The sequence below is a fragment of the Vigna unguiculata genome, chromosome 2, assembly GCF_037176805.1.
Source record: "Vigna unguiculata cultivar grain cowpea cultivar isolate G323 ecotype 2 chromosome 2, ASM3717680v1, whole genome shotgun sequence".
Lineage (NCBI taxonomy): Eukaryota > Viridiplantae > Streptophyta > Magnoliopsida > Fabales > Fabaceae > Vigna > Vigna unguiculata.
Window position 1 is genome coordinate 34029569 of NC_140793.1, and position 18987 is coordinate 34048555.

The 18987-nt window shown below is 34.1% G+C and overlaps 1 protein-coding gene across 2 annotated transcripts in view; it reads right to left on the bottom strand.

The window, feature by feature from the left end:
- Positions 1–18987, bottom strand: part of LOC114172411 (pleckstrin homology (PH) domain-containing protein) — a 52846-nt gene that overhangs the window by 30101 nt on the left and 3758 nt on the right. For both annotated transcript variants that reach the window (XM_085667653.1, XM_028056901.2), the window contains exons 5-29: positions 18613–18707; positions 18409–18526; positions 18038–18139; positions 16534–16722; positions 16294–16454; positions 15645–15815; positions 15028–15120; positions 14609–14930; positions 14409–14513; positions 14222–14317; positions 13419–13486; positions 11199–11319; positions 10919–11113; positions 10644–10847; positions 10429–10538; positions 9567–9663; positions 9359–9457; positions 6286–6435; positions 6136–6210; positions 5570–6061; positions 5021–5494; positions 4036–4149; positions 3781–3965; positions 3476–3584; positions 128–271 (exon numbers count right to left, since the gene is read on the bottom strand). In XM_085667653.1, coding sequence (XP_085523779.1) covers positions 128–271; positions 3476–3584; positions 3781–3965; positions 4036–4149; positions 5021–5494; positions 5570–6061; positions 6136–6210; positions 6286–6435; positions 9359–9457; positions 9567–9663; positions 10429–10538; positions 10644–10847; positions 10919–11113; positions 11199–11319; positions 13419–13486; positions 14222–14317; positions 14409–14513; positions 14609–14930; positions 15028–15120; positions 15645–15815; positions 16294–16454; positions 16534–16722; positions 18038–18139; positions 18409–18526; positions 18613–18707 — 4089 coding nt within the window. The remainder of the gene's footprint in view (positions 1–127; positions 272–3475; positions 3585–3780; positions 3966–4035; positions 4150–5020; positions 5495–5569; positions 6062–6135; positions 6211–6285; positions 6436–9358; positions 9458–9566; positions 9664–10428; positions 10539–10643; positions 10848–10918; positions 11114–11198; positions 11320–13418; positions 13487–14221; positions 14318–14408; positions 14514–14608; positions 14931–15027; positions 15121–15644; positions 15816–16293; positions 16455–16533; positions 16723–18037; positions 18140–18408; positions 18527–18612; positions 18708–18987) is intronic.

Consider the following 18987-nt stretch of genomic DNA (forward strand, 5'->3'; position numbering starts at 1 on the left):
TGAATAATTAAATCTATAATAATAAATCACACTAACAATAGAAAATAAATGAAAAAGTAACTAATATTTTTAAGTAAGGCAATCTAGCTTTCACAAAAATATCACACAAGAAAATGAAATATATTACCTTGACGATGACTTCAACACTTGGAAATTGACCTAACAAGTCTCGAAGCGACCGGTGAATAGTCACAGATAGCCCATTCACATCCTGAATTATGCTTTCACCTATGTCTGATCCAGTTCCAACATTCAAGTTGATTTCTTCAACCTACACCCCCATCATAGTAAAACAAAATGGTTTAAAATGCAGTACACAATAATCCCAAAACAAATATAATGTCAAAGTGAGAAAATTAGCATAGGAACACTAGAAGATCCCTTCTAACCAGGTTTCTATTTAGAGAAAAGATAAACGGATGTAATATTTTATTATTTCTGTCATGTGTAAAGCTGAATAAAAAGGGATCATTTATAGTAAAGCAAAATGACCCAAAGACCAAAACAAACTCACCAAAAAGAGACAAGTGGAAATAACAAACTAAAGGGGAATATTGTCCTAGTGTAACGGAAAGATACAAAGAAAGAAAATAATATATTTTATATTTATTATTCTAACTGTTAGTTGGATTTAAATGCAATAGTAAAAGTTGTTGGTAGGATATTAAATGTATTAGTAGAAGTTGTTAGGAGTTCTTAGAAATTGTTAGAAGCTTGCAGAGATCTCATGTAATTATTACTTTAGGGTTTGAGTTTTCTATATATACAAGTTCATGTGCAGTTTCAATGAATCAATTGAATAAAATCTTCTTTCTTTCATATTAATTCTTTCAAGTTGGTATCAAAGCTCATGTCTTAATTATGACTCCTTTTAGAGTTGTCCGAAGTGCACCCATACCCTTTAAATAATAGGATTGCCTGAAGTGCACCCATTCCCTTTAAATAATTGGATTGCCTGAAGTGCACCCACTCGTGGTTCTTTCTTTCCATTCTTGCATCTTGTTTGTTGTCCACCAGAGCTGTTACCGAACCTTCACCGAATCTTTGCCAGAGTCGTCGTCGGACTTTCGCTGAACCTTCATCGGACCTTCGCCCGAGCATTGTCGGAGCCTCGATAGACCTTCGTTAGAGCCTTGTCGGACCTTCATCGGACCTTCACTGGACCTTTGCCAGAGTTTTCGTTAGACCCTCGCTAGAGTTGTTAGGGTCGTTGCCGAGCTTTTTTGTTGGAGCTTTCGCCATCATCAGAATTGTGACCACTGCCACATCTGGAGCGTGGCAACTTCACTAAGCAATGTCGTACTTCTAACTTCAGAGATACATGCACTATGTGCTGAAATTGAATCTAAAATTGAATGTTTGAAATCTTGGATGGAATCTACTAGTAAGTCTCCTTCTAGTACCTCTCTAGCTCTAACTGTAAGAACTTCAATACATCTTTTAATGTTTCTAAACCTTTATGTAAGGACTCTTAGGTTTTCGACTCTAATGTCACAGACCATATGACCCCTCATTCATCTCTTTTAATATCATATGTTTCTCTTTTCGGTAACCACATTACTGCTGCCAATGGACTCATGTCCCAGTAATTGGACGTGGAAATGTTTCCGTTTTGTCATCCCTCAACCTTAAAAATGTCCTTTACGTTCCAAACCTTTCTAATAAACTTATTTCCATTAAAAAACTTACCCATGACCTAAAGTATTTTGTAACCTTCTTTCTTATCCATTGTGTTTTCAAGGATCATGCCACGAGGAGGACAAGCGAAACTATTAAGGGTATTGTTTTAACAACTTAAAATCTAAAGATAGTATTATTACACAAACAGGTACCTCTTGCCTCCAATTTTGCACCACTTTTGAGTCCTCTCAAATTTGGCTTTTCCATTGTCATCTAGGACATCCCTTCTTTCTGGTTCTAAAGTTCACGTTCCCTTCCTCATTTTCCAAAAAGTTTGTTGAGCCATTTAATTGTGATATATGTCGACAACTTGCAAAACACCATCGTGCCACATATCATCCTAGTAATACAAAGAGTGTCCATCCTTTGGATTTAATTCATTTTGACATTTGGGGCCTGCATCAAACCATAGTATTCTAGTGCTAAATGGTTTGTCACGTTTATTGATGATTTCATTCATGTTAGTTACATGGATTTTCCTCATGAAAAAAAAAATCTGAAGTTTTTATTCTATTCGTCAAATTCTTCCATATAGTTAAAACATAATTTAAGAACTCAATTAAACGTTTACATTCTGATAATGGAAGGGAATATGAGAATCATAACATGTCAAATTTCCTTTCCAAAAATGGTGTAATTGATGAATTTACTTGTGTGCATACACTCCAACAAAATGGCATTGCTAAAATTAAAAATAGGCATCTTCTTGAGGTGACACGGGCACTTCTTTTCCAAATGAATCTCCCTAAATCTTATCGGGGAGAGGTTGTCCTCACTCCAGCCTATCTTATTAACTGATTACCCTCTTGAGTCCTAGATGGTCTGAGTCCTATTCAATTCATATCTTCCTTCTATCCATCTATTCCTTTTCTCTCTCTCTAGTATTCATAATCGAGCATTTGGATGTGTTGTGTTTGTCCATATTTATAGTCAATTCCATGAAAAGTTAGATCTTAGAGCTGTTAAATGTATATTTGTTGGCTATGTATCTAATAAAAAGGGATATCGTTGCTATCATCCCCTGGGTCAAAAATTTTTACCTCCATGGATGTCACTTTTTATGAAATTAAATCTTTTTACGAACATCCTCATCTTCAGGAAAAGAGTTTTTTTCAAGTTGAGTCTTTTGTACTACTCTTGGTACTCCTAGCACATCTTGTATGGATATCTCTTAAAGCTGCTCCTAAAAGGGCATCTTTGTTCCCGAGTCTGGGTCAGCTCCAAAAGTTAGCCATGTTTCTGAAGTTGCTTCAAGGGGAGAGTTCTTTTGAATATTTGGAGTCATCTTTTATCCCCCTTTCATACAAGAACCATCTCGTACTACTCCTGGCATCTTGTATAGATATGCACATTCACTCAATCAACATCATAATCTTGGACATAGAGATATAGTGGAGGAATAGTAGGATTAGCAAGGAAAGTGGGAAAGGAATAAGATGTGGAAGCGGTGGTATTAGCAGTAGCCATGTACAGATTAGAAATTTACAAATTTCCATGAGGATGGAATGCTCTAGATACCATCTTATAGAAAAGATAAGGGGATGTGATTTTATATGAATTTTATCATGTGTAAAGCTGAATACAAAGGAAGCATTTATAGTAACTGCTCTATAAAGCAAAATCACCAAAATAGACTCAATGAAAATGTTAATAACAAACTAAGGAAAAATATTGTGCTAGTGTAACGAAAATATACAGAGAGAGAAAAGAACATCATTTATATTCTTGATTCTAATATATCCTAATTTTATTCCATAACCTGAAAATCAATCATATTATGAGCAACCAATCTCACCTGAACAGTCAAAGTTTCCAAGTGCACTGCATTAATTTCACTTTTACCTCCACCAATCCACTGAAATGTGTTCTTCACAGTTATATGAACAATGTCAAGCTTCAAAAAACTGCATCAAAAAAATATCTCAACAACTGATATTAAAGGAATGAAAACCACACTTGAGTCATTACTTAACACAGATGCTGTTAGATTAACTGTCCCATTGACAACAACTATACAGAAAACTACGTCTAATGTAAAATTATGGAAATATATATTAGAGAGGTTATAAGGGAAAAGGAAAACTAAATTCTTCAGCTTACTCAAGGCTATCTGTCCTCTGTGGCATTAATATTATAGGCTTCTTGAGAGAAAGATCAAACTTCACAGCGGGTGATCCTTCAATTTCATTGGCTGAAAACCATTTCTCTGAATTTGTTGCTTGATCTGTTACTTTAACGACACTCTTTGGGCTGTCTGGAACGAGACCCATAAAGTAGCCAACAACCTGCATGCGTTTAAGACTTGGCAAATCTTTCTAATAAAAAATCACAAAAATTGAACCATCTGGTAAATACCTCCTGCAAGAATCGATTTAGATACACAATGCGCACTTCTGAAAGCTCTCCAAAAAGACTGAAATCATAACCTTCATAGTCTTCATCATCATTGCTAAATGATGTGAACTCCAACTACATGGTCAATCAGATATTCAACAGTAAGCTTACTATAGTAAAACCAACCACTGAAAGTTATAAAGCATAGATTTACCATTTTTCACTCTTTTATGTCCATTAATAAAAATATAACTGAATGAGTCACTTGTAAGGATTTTCTAAGTAAATACTTTAATTAGTCTTGCCTAGTAACCAAAAATCTAATAAATATATGGAGCAAAGCAACAAAATACTGATACGCAATTTAAGACGTTTTGTAGGCAAAGACTGTCTGAAGAAAACAAAATGGGATAAAGTATGAAAATTATCAAAGAGGCTAGATTCCAAGAGGATAAAATATCTATTTAAAGATAAAAAGTACAAAAAATTACCCTCAGGCTTAAAAATACAACCAAGCTGGCCAATCCATATGACATCAAAAACGAAAAATATGTTAAAAGGACAAAAAAAAAACAGAAAGGTCGCACACATATAGCCATATCCTGTAACCTCAATAAAAGATCAAAACTCCCATCCTGACTCAGTCAAAATATAAGAAAATGTTCAACAAATTTTGAAAATCCATTTACAAAAATTTAATCCAAGGTTGAAGGAGATGAGTGTTCCCAAAAAGCTCAAAATATATTCCAAACTGAGAGAACCTGAATGGTAGTGAGAATCATGATTCCCATAATAAAGCCAAGAAGATTCCAAAATCATCCATGAGGTGAGCACCAAAGAAAGAACAAGTGAACAATCTTTAGCAGATCAAGAATGAGAAAAACAATTCCTTTAAAAATCTGAGCACTCCCTTTTAACCAAATGAAGTAAATTAAAATAAATAATGACACCAAATGCATGGGTCACATTTTAAAATGAAACATTGAAAGCTAGGAGAAAGAGGTACCTCCACAAAAGATCTGCCCCCAGGATTTCTCATATCGCATGCCCAGTAATATAAATGACTGCTAGGTAGGCTATTATCACTAATTTTTAGATTTCCCAATGCTGCTTTAATACTGAAGGAGGAAGGGAACACCCTGATGTCCGTAAGCAAACTCTCTTGAAACAAACAAGCAAGCTTGGTTTCATTTTCCTTCATCAAAAGGATTTGAGCCTGGGCCATTTTTAATGTCAAATTGAACATAACTCTGGATTTCCCTTTTCCAAACAGGCCCTTAACAGCATGATCCTCAACAGCAGTAGATTGTAGATCATCTCCATCTCTTGAAACATCTTTTTTCATTCTGGCTGTTGAAGAGCTATCACTAGCAGTTGCAAGGTTCTTATCCTCAATATTAATAGAATTAATAAATTCCATAATGGCTAGGATTGTTGGTCTTCGACAAAAAAATGTCAAGGTAGCCAGAGTAACTATCACCTGAAATGAAAAATAAAATATTTAGTAAAAAGATATCAAACTAAAGGAAATTTGATAAAACCCATCAACACCCACCTGCTTGTCTGTATTCTTATACTGAGAAGAGTTCTGGTCATAGATAATTATTTGAGCTTTAACAAAACTCTCCAATGTGTCATTGAGTTCAAGCTCCTTCCTACTAGGAGAGTCGCTAGGCAGAAGTCCAGTAATGCGACTAAACTTTGGGAGTGTAAGAGATGAATAATTAAATCGCATGTCACTGGAAGAACTAGATCGATATTCTGATGTACCTCGAGGAGACTGCATAGGATAGTCAACACTCTCTGCTAAAGTCTCGGGTGCCTCATAAAACTGATCATCACTTTCAGTAGGGATCAATACACTACTTTCAACGCATTTTATCATGTTATTATAAAGTAATGAATTTTCATCTGCAGTCCCAATATAAGATCTTGCCATAAAACAAGGCTGGGACGATAGTTGACTACAACAAACTAAATCTTCTATTTCCAAAGATTTCAAGATAGTTCCAACAAAAATGTTATTGTCTCTGATAGAAACCTCCACCTGTTTAAATATAAATGTCTCAAAAGGGAAGATCAAAGCATCCAGCTAAGAAAACAACAAAGCAGATATTTTACCTGACCACCTATTGCCCGAAATTCAAACAATCGTCTTTCTTCATTTGAAAGAACCTTCATTAAGCTCTGATCACACTACACCAACACAAATTTTTAGTTCATGCGGAAATTCATATTTTAACCTACGACAGAAAAAGCCAAAAGGTCAACCTGATAACTATAACTGAAGCAAATCTTTAATTCATCAAGAACACCGGTTACAAACAAGCTTTCAGAAATTCCTACATCAGTATCATGTTCTGATTCAGTATCCTCATGATCTGATGAGGTTTCAGATAGACCAGAAATTGGAGCTGTATTCTGCACAAAAAAAGTGTAATATCAACATTTAAAACACCTTAACGACATCATGTACTAGATACACAAATCATACAATGGTTGTGGATTTGATTATATTGGAGAAATAAGTATTTTCTTTTTGTATTTTCCAGAGAATTAAAGGGGAAAAACAACTACTTCCCTTAATTAATCAGTCACCACATGCCCAATAAAAAGTTACGAAACCTTTTAACTAAGAAAACAAAAGCTTCACATGGTAACCAAAATCTACCAATCATATGGGAAAGAAACTTAACTAATTTGTAAATAAATTGAGGATGTTGTAAATAGTGGATTATGAGGATAATAATATTCTCAATATCTCCATAGTAATTAGGAAAATATATTTTCAAAAACTTCCAATTCATTTCAGCATATTTTTATGTCATTATTTTATAGGATTTGATTATTGCAATTAGAGATAATGAGAATGTAATTGGTGTGATTCATATCACTTGAAAAGGATTAATCTAAATGAGAGTAGATTTTATTCAATTGATTAATTTGAAACCGCACATCAGCCTCTAATATAGAGAATTCTAATCCTAAAGTATTGATTACAAAGAGATCTCTAGAATCTTCCATTAGCTTCTAACACTACACCCAATATCCTATTAACATCACTCCCCTTCAAGTTCGTGAATGGATATCTATCATTCCCAACTTGCATGTGAAATCATAAAATCACTAAGTTGTAAAATCTTTTATAAATAGATATGCTAACTGAAGCACAAATGGGATATAAGAAGTAGTGATAAGGTCACTGCAGATTTTCTCTTTAAAAGTGTTGATCTATCACTATGTGCTTGGTACTACCATGTTGAACTAGCAATGCTAATAGTTGATTATTATCACAATAAAGAATCATAGACTCTTCACATGTCACTTTAAGATCATTCAGAATAATTCTCAACCAACACAATTCAGACACACATTGTGCCATAGCTTGGAATTCAATCTCTCCACTAAACCTTGCAACAATATTTTGTTTCTTACGTCTCCAAGTCACCAAATGCCCACTAAGAAATTACGAAACCTCTTAAATAAGAAAATAAAAGCTTCAACCAGTAACCAAAATCAACCGGTCCTACAGGAAAGAAACTTAAAACTAATTTTGTAAATAAATCAATGATGTTGAAAATAGTGGATTATGAAGATAAATATATTCTCAAAAACTCCGTAGTAATTAGGAAAAAATATCTTTAAAACCTTCTTGTCCATTTCAGCATATTTTTACGTCATCATTTTTAAAGGATTTGATTAATGCAAATATAGATGATGAGAATGTAATTGGTTTGACTGTCATCACTTGAAAACGATAAATCTAAATGAGATTAGATTTTACTCAATTGATTACTTTGGAACAATACATCAACCTCCAATATTAGAGAATTCTGACCCTAAAGTATTCATTACAAAAGATCTCTAGAATCTTCTATCAACCCCTAAGAATACACTCAATATCCTATTAATAACACCCCTATCAAGTTGTTGAAAGGATATCTATCATACTCAGCTTCCATGTGAGATCATGAAATCATTCCATATGAAGACCTTCTATAAACAGACATGCTAACTGAAGCCCATATGGGATCATAAAAAGGAGTGATCAGGCCACTATCCAATTTATCTTTATTAAAGTGTCAATCTATCTTTGTGTCTGATCCTACCATGTTGAATTGGATTGTGAGCAATGCTAATAGTTGATTTATTACCACAATAAAGAATCATATACTTTTTTTCACATGCCACATTCAGGTAATTTAGAATAATTCTCAGCCATAACAATTCACATACCCCATGTGCCATAACTCAGAATTCAACCTCTGACCTTGTAACAACATTTTGTTTCTTACTTCTCCAAGTAACCAAATTTCTACCCAATGCAATACCCCAAAGTGGATTTCTTAGACATAATAAACACTACATAATTTGCATCAATATACACCTCAAATTTCATTGTGTTCATTCCTCTTGAACAATAATCCCCTTTTGGACTTATCTTCAAATATTGAAGGATTTTGTTCACGACTTAAAAATGTCTCCCTTGGATCACCCGTTAACTGGCTAACTACACTTACAACATATGCTATGTCAAGTCTGGTGTGGGCTAAGCAAATGAACTTCCCCATAAGTCTTTGATATTGACTCTTATTCACAGTATAACTACCTTTATCAATCCCAATTCTATTACTTTGTTATGTGAACTCAAGTGGTCTTGCAATCAATCTTACATGTTTCTTTGAGAAGATCAAGAACATACTTTCTTTAAGAGATAAAGATGTCTTTCTTCAAGTAAGTTGCTACTATACCAAGGAAGTACTTTAATTTTCCTAGATTATTCATCTCAAACTAAGGAACAAGTTTTTCTTTCGAGGTTTGTTTTTCATGTTTATAATTTCCTAAAACAATCATATCAGCAACATAGACCAAGAGTGGATTAAGTTAACATTCTGGTAAAGTGTGATGAACAAGGTATGATCACCTTGACCATGAGCTCCTTAATATGGTGAGGGAGCTTTGAGGCTTCCTAATGGACTACTATTGGATTGGGCTCTCCTCTTCTACTTAAGTCCTAACAAGATCCCACAAATATAATCTTCTGACCCCTTCTCAATCTCAAGTTACTCATTTGGTGAAAAAGAATTGAGACTGTATCTAGAAAAATCATATTAAAGATGGACTCAGTCAGTAAATAAATTCTGTTTTCTTCTATTTTTAACACAGCTTCTATCATTTTCTATATAGTAGTAAGCTCGTGCAACTTCTCAATGCAGATATGTTTTAGACTATACACAGGCATTTGCCATTTGTTAAAATTACATCAGGATTACAAAAAAGTACATTCACAACATTCACAGACAAACACACAAAGAGCAAGAGAAAGGGAAGAAAGAAAACAAACTGATGCATGATAAATAGCCCCTTGTAAGCGACTATGCCAGGTTTTCATTGATTCCTCAGATTCACAACGTATAATTAGTGCATTTGTGTCCTCAACAACCTACAACCAATCATTTAATGATTACTATTAGTATAAATTCAAACCTTAATGGAATGAACAGAAAGATACCTTCACTGGGGTCTGGACAACAGAAAAAAATAATAATTACCTTACTGTTGGATCGTGTAGGACTACAAACAACCAAAACATGTTGTACATTACCAACAAGTTCTTGTGAAACCTCAGATACCTGTTTCCCTCGTAGGCTATGACAATAAGATTACATAGGCTGTTAATAGTATATATAAACCAAAAGCAGATGCAGAAAACAAATTCAATAAACACTTTAACCAGATTCTTCAGAATAAGAAAGACTTTATTAGATACAAAACCAAATGTACAATTTTTGTTTTGTTATTTCACTGTAATTTCAGTAAATCTACTCTGTTAAGAGAGTTTACCAGTTGCTGACTCAGCAGCACGTAACTACAGCTTACATTTATAAGTCTTCACCCTTTGTATTATTTTTCTTTGTCGAGAATCAAATTAAATATTCCGAATCTTATTACAATAAATTTAGTTTATAGGAAGGAATATCTCTTTCGGAGAAAACAAAAATATCCTCTTATGATGTGTAACGAAGACAACAAGGCTATATAGTTATGCATTTCAATCGTATTCTAACACAGTTTTCTGCTCAAACTGTATCTATTTTCTATCCTTTAACATGATATCTAAAGCCCAAAGAGAAGTCTTTAGAAAACTTTCTCTGCCCAGTGGACCCACAGTCCCTGGAGATCATTTTTCGTGTGTATATGTCCAACAAATATTGAACAACAAATATAAACAGTTCTAACTTTTTAAGAAAAAAGTTTTAGACTTCTCCTGACAGAATATCATATTATGAGGACAATCTATTATAATAACAATACCAAAGCTAACTGACGAAACTGACTGCAATCCTTAAATGTAATCGATGCAAATTGTAGTAATATAGTATGATAACAAGACACAAAGAAAGGCATTTGTACCTGGTATACTGTTTATAAGATCTAGAGTCAGGACTTTCAAGTACATAAAGAAATGGCCCAACCAAGCAGAAGTATCTCCGCTGCCACAAGGCCTCCCTAACTCCCACACCCTATTACATTTTTATAGAAGACACATGATATAAGTATAACAGATTATGATGGAATTACATGGACAACAAGCAAACCTAGAGGGTCTGAAAGATATCACTTTTAACCTTCCAAGTTAAAAGAGACAACCACCCTTCAAGATCAGCCTGATTCCAAGGACGAAGAAACTCAGAGCTGTCACCATCCTCCTCCTCAAAAATCTTTATCACATGCATCAGCCGATGATACCGAGCTGGAGAAAAATGAAAGGCCAATGATGGAAGCCTCGCAGCAAGACGTGTTGCAGGATAATATGGAGTCTCTAAACGAATCTGACCACAATGAAGAAAAAAAGTTGGAATGCTTCTTATCAAAAGAAATTCCAACAGCTCAAGAGTTTTACCTGTTGAAGTTGTAAGATGACTCCACACTTGTCAATAATAGGGAAGAAACCAGTGTTAGTAGAATGGGCTGACTTATTCAGAGAAACTTTACTCCAGTGATAATCCCCATCAAACAAAAATGCTGATACATCACTTAAGACCAAATCAAATCGAAGGTACATATTATCCTCGGCTGATTCCTGCTGTTGATCATCCTGAACAAATATTTTACAGTTAACAGATTAAAAAAGTTAAAAAAAAAAAAAAAAACACATTACAAAAATTGTCAGGAGTGTCCACCTGTGTACGAATCATCAAGTTCCCAAGGTCTAGTAAAAGCTTTGTAGCATGGGTATTGTCCGGACAAAAATCAGTAGGAATAGTAATCTTGGGAGCTGCAATATCCAAATCCAATGAAAACCTAACAGATAAATAACCAGAATTAGAAAAAAGCTTCTCAAGATGAAACCCTCTGGTTTGAGGAACGGTTACATGCTGGAACAACACACTATAAAAGAAAATCCAGAATAATTTAGTATTACAAAAATTTCCACGAAACATTTTCATTTCCTTAATATCCCCCACTTTGAGCTGCTTAAGTAATTGTTTTAAATATATGGTAGTGTTTGACATAGATTGGTGACATTGTGAAAGGATCTGACAACTATATTGTATTTCTTATTCCTTAAAGCTAACAATCTATCAGTATCAGATTAGCCAACAACAACTTGGGAGTTGCCTTTAGTTTCATTTCAAAGAAAAAGGTTTTCATTACTAGAAGGGGATTTCTAGCGACCAAATACACAAACTAACAATCACAAGGAGCATTAAAGACGAACTTATCACATTTACAACAAAAGTAATGTCTAATTGAGTCATTTTAACGTGGTTAAGTTTATCAACAAATGTCTCAATGTGGCATGATTGGTCAACGGTTCGTCCTACAAGATAGCAGTTCTACATTGGAATCCATTAGAGTGTCACTAGGTCAGCAGCCCAACACGCATGCTTCTTCAAGTATGACTAAAGCATGCTTGATTTAGTCATAGAAACATCTATATTAGATTGAGCAATCACTCCCTAAAATGATTGAGAATGCCTAAATCTCTTCTCTAAATATGGTGTCCTACTTAAGATTGTGGATACAAGCCAAATCACTTCTTGCATAGACAAGATCATCTTCATAGACAACAAAGTAAATATAGAAGCAGTACATCCTAGACCAATGATTAAGTTGGGTGAGTTGCTAAACCGTTGGAGCACCCCAGTGCAAATATATGATAAGAAATTATGAGAGAACTGTTTATTTATCCATTATACACTAGCCCAGACAAGCTTATGCAATAAATCTGTTCAGTCAAGAGAACCAATAAATCCTAAAGTAATGGGTAAGTGGGTTGCTAAACCATTGGATCATCCGGTGCAAAACCATATGATACGAGAATGAGAACCCTAGAGTGAAAATGGTAAAATATAAAAGGTTCATGGAAAGTTTATTTATCTATTCTCCACTAGGCCAGACAAAGCGTATCCAATAAATGTGTTCAGTAAATTTATGCATGCTGCAGTATTTAAAGGCAAAGCCCAAAAAGTACGCTACTAACAAAGAAAGAGGGGAGAATGTCCACAGATATACACACAAATCCAAATTATGGGGGATCAATCATTGATCAAAGATCCACCCCAATATACATGTTTTATGGAGCAGCAAAATGAAGTGGAAAGGCCAATTATGGAGGCTAAATTTTTAGCTATAGCTTAAAGGGTTTGTGAAATTTGGATAGAGATCATTCTTGATAACTACACTATAATATGAAGCTACTTTGTGACAAGTCCACAATTAACATTTCACGCAACAAAGTTCAACAAGATAGAACACCGCATACAGAGATGTGCCAACATTTTATTAAGGAGAAACTAGATAGTAGTTTCATAGCTATAGAATAGGCCCCTTCAATGCTTTAATTGGTACACTTCACCAAGAAACTTTCCAAATAACAGTTTCAAGATCTCACTTGCAAGCTAGGAACAACGTATGTTCATTCACCAATGGAGAGAGTGTCATAAGAATTACCATAATTAACATAGATTTGAATTTTGATCCTCTTGTTCAAATTTGTTTAAATTTATTACCTAATTTCCAGTAATTAGGGCATATTTTATTTATACAGGTTCTATTCGACATCATTTTCTAATATATCCTTTTTAAATTAGACTAGATTAGAATCCAATAATAATTTCATATTATCTTGTGTATTATCAAGCAATAATATTCAGAGATTCTTTTCAATTTCGAGTAAAGAGATGGAATCGAACCACAGTGATAAGGATCAAATCACTAACACCACATATAGAATCAGTAAAGATTTGAGCTAACATTGCAGGCATTAGTCCATGTAGTTATATATATGATGTACATCATTAGTTCCAAGAGGATCCAATCAGCACATGTAAATGAGAGATAGAACAGTTTCTTACTTATGGCTCACAGACATAACAGAGCAAGACAGAGAATATAACCTGGCATGATCCTTTAATGCTCTGTTCATTTGCTGTTGTGCAGTGCGCTTCACCTCATCAATTGTCATCTAGGAATAATAATACAAGCTAATGAGAACATCCTTTTCAACAAGATTAAACATAACTTTGTAGCAAGTCAGAAATAAATTTTTAGCATGAGAAAATATGTCAGCAGAAATAAAATGAAAAGATGAACATAGACAATACAATGAGAACTTGAAATATAGGGAAGCTGGAAAAACTAAAATCTATATGGTTTTACTGAATCCTGTTTTCATCCCAGCTTACTATCATTCAAGATAAGAGAGTTTTCTCAAGTTTAGAAGAAAATAATTTATCCCTTGTTTAGTCTCATTACATACATCTGATATACATATATACATTAATTAAATAAATTTGGAAACAAGCACTGCCTATTCTAGGAAACAAATGTCCGAGATTGTGGGATTGATATGCTAGTAATTAAATCAACATATAGCCAATATATAGAATTAAAAACAATAGGAATCAAATTTGAAACTTCCCAAAATATCTCGACAAGTTTGGACTTCGGATTTTTCAAGTTTTCCCTTGTACATTTTCATTCCAATTCCTCCCTCGCTCCCCAATCACCAGACATTTTTTAGTAACAAATTAGTAAACCCAGATGTCCCCTTTTCAAATAGTGCTCTCATCTTTCACAAAGTCTCACCTCTTATCCTTCATAATCAATATACAGAGTCCAGGTATCATACTTAATATACAATTCCAGCTTTGAATTTTAACATGTTCCCAAATAGAAGAGATGTTAAGTCAAATAATACCTGCACTGCAGCTGCAGTTTCTAGTGCTATTGTCTGACTTACAGCAGCATTACTCCCAAAGAATTTCACAATTTGATCAATGCTGTCCTTCAAGTACTGTCCAAACTCCAAAGACAGATCAGTAAACAAGCAAACCGAAAAAATAAAAACTCAAGTAAAGGAAGGGGTAAAATGACAAACTGCATACAGTCATGTAACATGGAGAAGCTTTGGCAACCATCCTCCAGTCCACACTATCATCAAAAGGTTTGTAATGGAAGACACCAACTAATGAATCATAGGAAGTCGCACTCTGAATGGATGTGAAACAAATATTCCAGATATCACAACTTGCATTATGTGCATAAAAATAAAAAATGCAGAACATTAACGTCAATGACAGCTGACCTCAGCAAGGAGACCTTTTGGTGATGATAACTTGTATGAGCCCAACTTAACGTCAAAGACCTTTGTTTCTGGATAAAGCTTTATTGAGCAACTGAGGTCTTCGCATGATAACTCAGCAACGGACTCTTTGGTTTCACCGATAAGCTTTGAAGCATTATGATTCATGTGAACTTCCAGGAAAGTATGAATAACATCCGCCTTGCTATTTACAGCCAATTGTCCATCGTCACCCTCCTTATATCCTATTATTTTATTTAACTGGTTCCAGTCCTCTTCACTGAAATTAAATTCATCACTTTCTTCTTTAGTGGATTCACTAGTCCTGTAGCATGATCATAGGTGAGCTTCACAGTAAAAACTAAAACAAAATTCATTAGTTAGCTACTGATACAGTAAAATATCTTAAGACAAGACTTCACCATCCAAATGACCACCAAGATTTCTGTGCTTTCTGTTTCCTTATGTTATGGTTTGACTCTGCCGATTGTTCCACAAACTTGTGAGCCAACATTCTGCAAATATATGATACTTCAAGGTCAAAGAACAAAACAAGAGGGTTCCAAGGTCTAATATATGAGTAACATATAACATGCATAAAACTTTTGATTAATCCCAAATATGTGGATTGCAAAGTTGTAAAAGTGCATGTGAAGGAAGAGATATCTGATGCTCATACAGTGAAAAAAAGAAGCATCTAAATATCTTTCTTTATAATAATACAGTTTCTAAATCATACACACCAAAACTCAACAATGTTCCAAGGCAAAAAGAGAGCTTGCTTGCTCAAATGAAATAAAATCAATATAAGCAGATCGAGAAGTCATAATTCTTAATAAAATGGCAATGAAAACTGCAAAAATGCTTTTTACTAATTTCTAACCTATGATTCATTAAATTTTTTTAAATGTATGCAGATGTACATAGACTGTGGTTATGATACTGTAGTTGAATCAATTATAGGCTCACATATCCTTGTTTCTTCATATAATTAATTCAATATTAATATTAAATACTAACATCAAAACAAACAACGTACCTCCATTGCAATATAAGTTCAATATCAAGCTCCCGATCTAGGTCTTCAATCTCTTTGTTGCCACTAATTGTAACCTGAGTGGGATCAGATTTAAGTTGTGAAGCATACAGAGAGATATATCTCTTCCGCAAGCTTGCATATCTTAAAACTTGTTCCCATGACATTTTTCCACTGACAGAAGCACAATATCCATAGTCAATGGAAGATAAACATTAAACATGATAAAAAAAGATCAACTATCACCATAGATGCCACAAAGCTCTACTATTAGATTTCAAAAATTTCAGTACAGCATTCTGAATGTCGAAGTAGCAAGCTTAAGAGGGTGTTGGTTTGATGAGAAAATAACAAACCAAACATCCTCTGAACTTATTGAAGACAAAGCTTGAGAAATAGACCGAAGAAAGCTGAGTGGAAATTTTAGAACTGCATCTTCCTAGTATCGCTTGAGAAACTACCCCTTAAATTTTGAAATGCAGCATAAAGATGAAAACAATAAAAATGTAATCCAAGAATAGTATTGGAGTTACTTAATAGTAAATTAAGCTGTAAATTGGAGTTACTTATGCAAGTTACACTCCCTGTCTACAGAAATTGGTATTTACAAAATTTAGCTTGGCAAAAGACAATAATCGGATGGTTCAAATACCTTGCCTTCTTTATCTGGTCAGATACAGCTCTGTATGCGTATTTCCACCAGGACCTGGAATCAGCTTTTACTGGCACTAGTGGACGATAATGTGCATACTTTAGTCGTTGATTAAATGCAGCAAAGTTGTCTGCTAATTTCATGATATCCCCATATCCATCCTACAAAGAAAAAGATACAAAGATTATCTACAAAAACAAACACAATCTCCAAAGACAATAAAAAACAAGTCAAATGAACCTTGGATATGCTGATTGTAACATCGTCTAAGTTCACCACGGCCTTCTGTAAAGGTTTTTGGCTATCAGCAACTTCAGTTGGCAGTAGCTTGGAGTACTTTGCCTTCCCAGTCACTGGTTGCAGAATGTACGAATGCTTTCTTAACAACTTATCAGCTGGCTTCCCATCTTTAGTGCCATACTTAAATATCTGAATGTTTTTATAAGAAAATCACTTCCAAGAAACTAAAAGAAAAGAAGATAATAAAATTACAGTGAAAACATAATAAAGTTACATTGTTCAGTCTTTCCAGTGCGATGATTTTCAAGTTAATAAGCATCATTGTTCTTCCTTTCTACCTGGCAATATTAAAAGGTGCTACTCCTTTTTATGTTATTCTTCTTATTTATGGGGAACTTGTTACTAAATTGTTTATGGGATGAGATGGTTTGTAACTTTTATTAGTGAGTATAATCCTGTAACATGAACATACATTATTAAACAAAAATTCTTAGTTTGTCCAACATTTGACATCTTTTTCATGTTTTTTTTCAAAATTCAGTTTTTTAATTCCATCAAATGAATCTGGTCAGATAATGGACCGAGTATGTTAACCTGGAATTTTTCAAGTTTGTTACAGATCTAAGTATCGTGCATGATATCACCTAATACACCCCTACCAACAAAAATGAGTCAGATAATTTAAACATCGAGTACACCAGAGATAGCTATAAGAGTACTCAATGCTGAGTCAGCACTAAAACAACTAGTAATTAACTTGTAACTAACTATAATAGAAAAGTGAAACATTGAAATGAAAGTGAAATGCAAAAATTCAGAATACAGTTAATATCCGCTGATACAATATCTCCAATACTATGATAATGGATGATTGCATGCAAGGAAATATTGGCATGACAACTGTCACTAGAAAGATGACAAAGAAATGATTAAAACACAAACAAAAATGGTCATTGAAGGCACCAAGAAAAATACTTTAAAAATAATTTAAAAGGGGGATATCATGGAGAGCAATATCACTAAAAATCTGGTCTTTAACGAAGCCTTATAGCACCACGTAATGTACCTCACCTAGTAGAAACACCTAGTGGGATAAGGTTATTATTGTTGTAGTAATATTAACAGGAAAAGAAAATAACCACTTTTTAAAGGATCAGGATAGAATAACAGTGACACCGAGTCATTAAGAAATTACAGTAAACAAGCAGAACCACACACCCCCAAACATCTTAGACAGACCATGAACACAATCCCACCAATTTCCCTACCCTTCTAGAGAACCAAGTTGGAACAACTCCTCTCCTCTCACACAGCAAGAATATCAACATTAATCATAAACATAGCAGCATCATGATAACCAAACTAACTACTATACCCAAACAAGTTACTCCTTAAATACATGATAAATATTGAAAAAGAAAAGGACTTTAAAGAAGTCAAAGAAAAAAATAATGAGTCTACGTAAACCCATAACCCTCCTCCCTATCCCCTCTGGCATACGTACCTGAAACCACTCTGAAGGGAGCAAATCTTCCCATGTTTTGTTAATATGCCACGGTATAATATTTGAATCTAGATAAACTGCAAGTCGATCAAGTTCAACAGACTGCAAAGCAATGTAGAAAGAAGACATTAACGAAAAGAAAAAAAACACTAGCATGTAGCAAATGTATTGATCATTACAGACACAAAACCATTATTTCCATTCAAAAATTATGTTTCACAGGTAAAAAAATTCATTCAAACAAAATAAAAATTTAGATAACCTTACTTTGTTCCAAAGCAAGATATACTGTAAAACTTTATCAAATGAACAAGCATCTTAATCGTACAAAAGGATTTCATCATTACAACCAATATAAGTCACATGAGAACCTTTTGAATGCGATCTAGTCCACCTCCAGTAATAAAAGTCTCTTTCCCGGTATCATCAACTGTCACAGCAGAGAGTTTATCCAGCATAACTCCAGCTGCAAATGGTTGCCCTGGATTGCTACAAACCAAGATATCAGGCTATAAAAGGGTATAAAAAGTTGACAGATCTAATTTCCACTCACAAAACATTCCAAAATTTCTAACCTCTCACTATCCTCATATCTGATGTGAATATTAGAAATTGAAAGCTTCAAGTTTCCAATGATGGTGCCAATGAGGGATCCCAACCATGATTGATTCTTAAGATTAAAGAACGAGAGACATGAGTTAATATAAGGTATTCTTAATCATACAGAAACATGCAGGCATAGGTTCACACAAAGATTCAGAGATGAATTTGGAATGCATAACCTCAAACTTATATGTATCCAATGCATAGGTATACGAAAATTATATATGACATGGCTTTATTCCAAAATCCATGAATAAACTATACACACATTACCAATTCACTGATAGGAAATGAAACACAACATTGAAAAGATAACTTTCAAATGTCATCGCCATTTAGCTATAAGG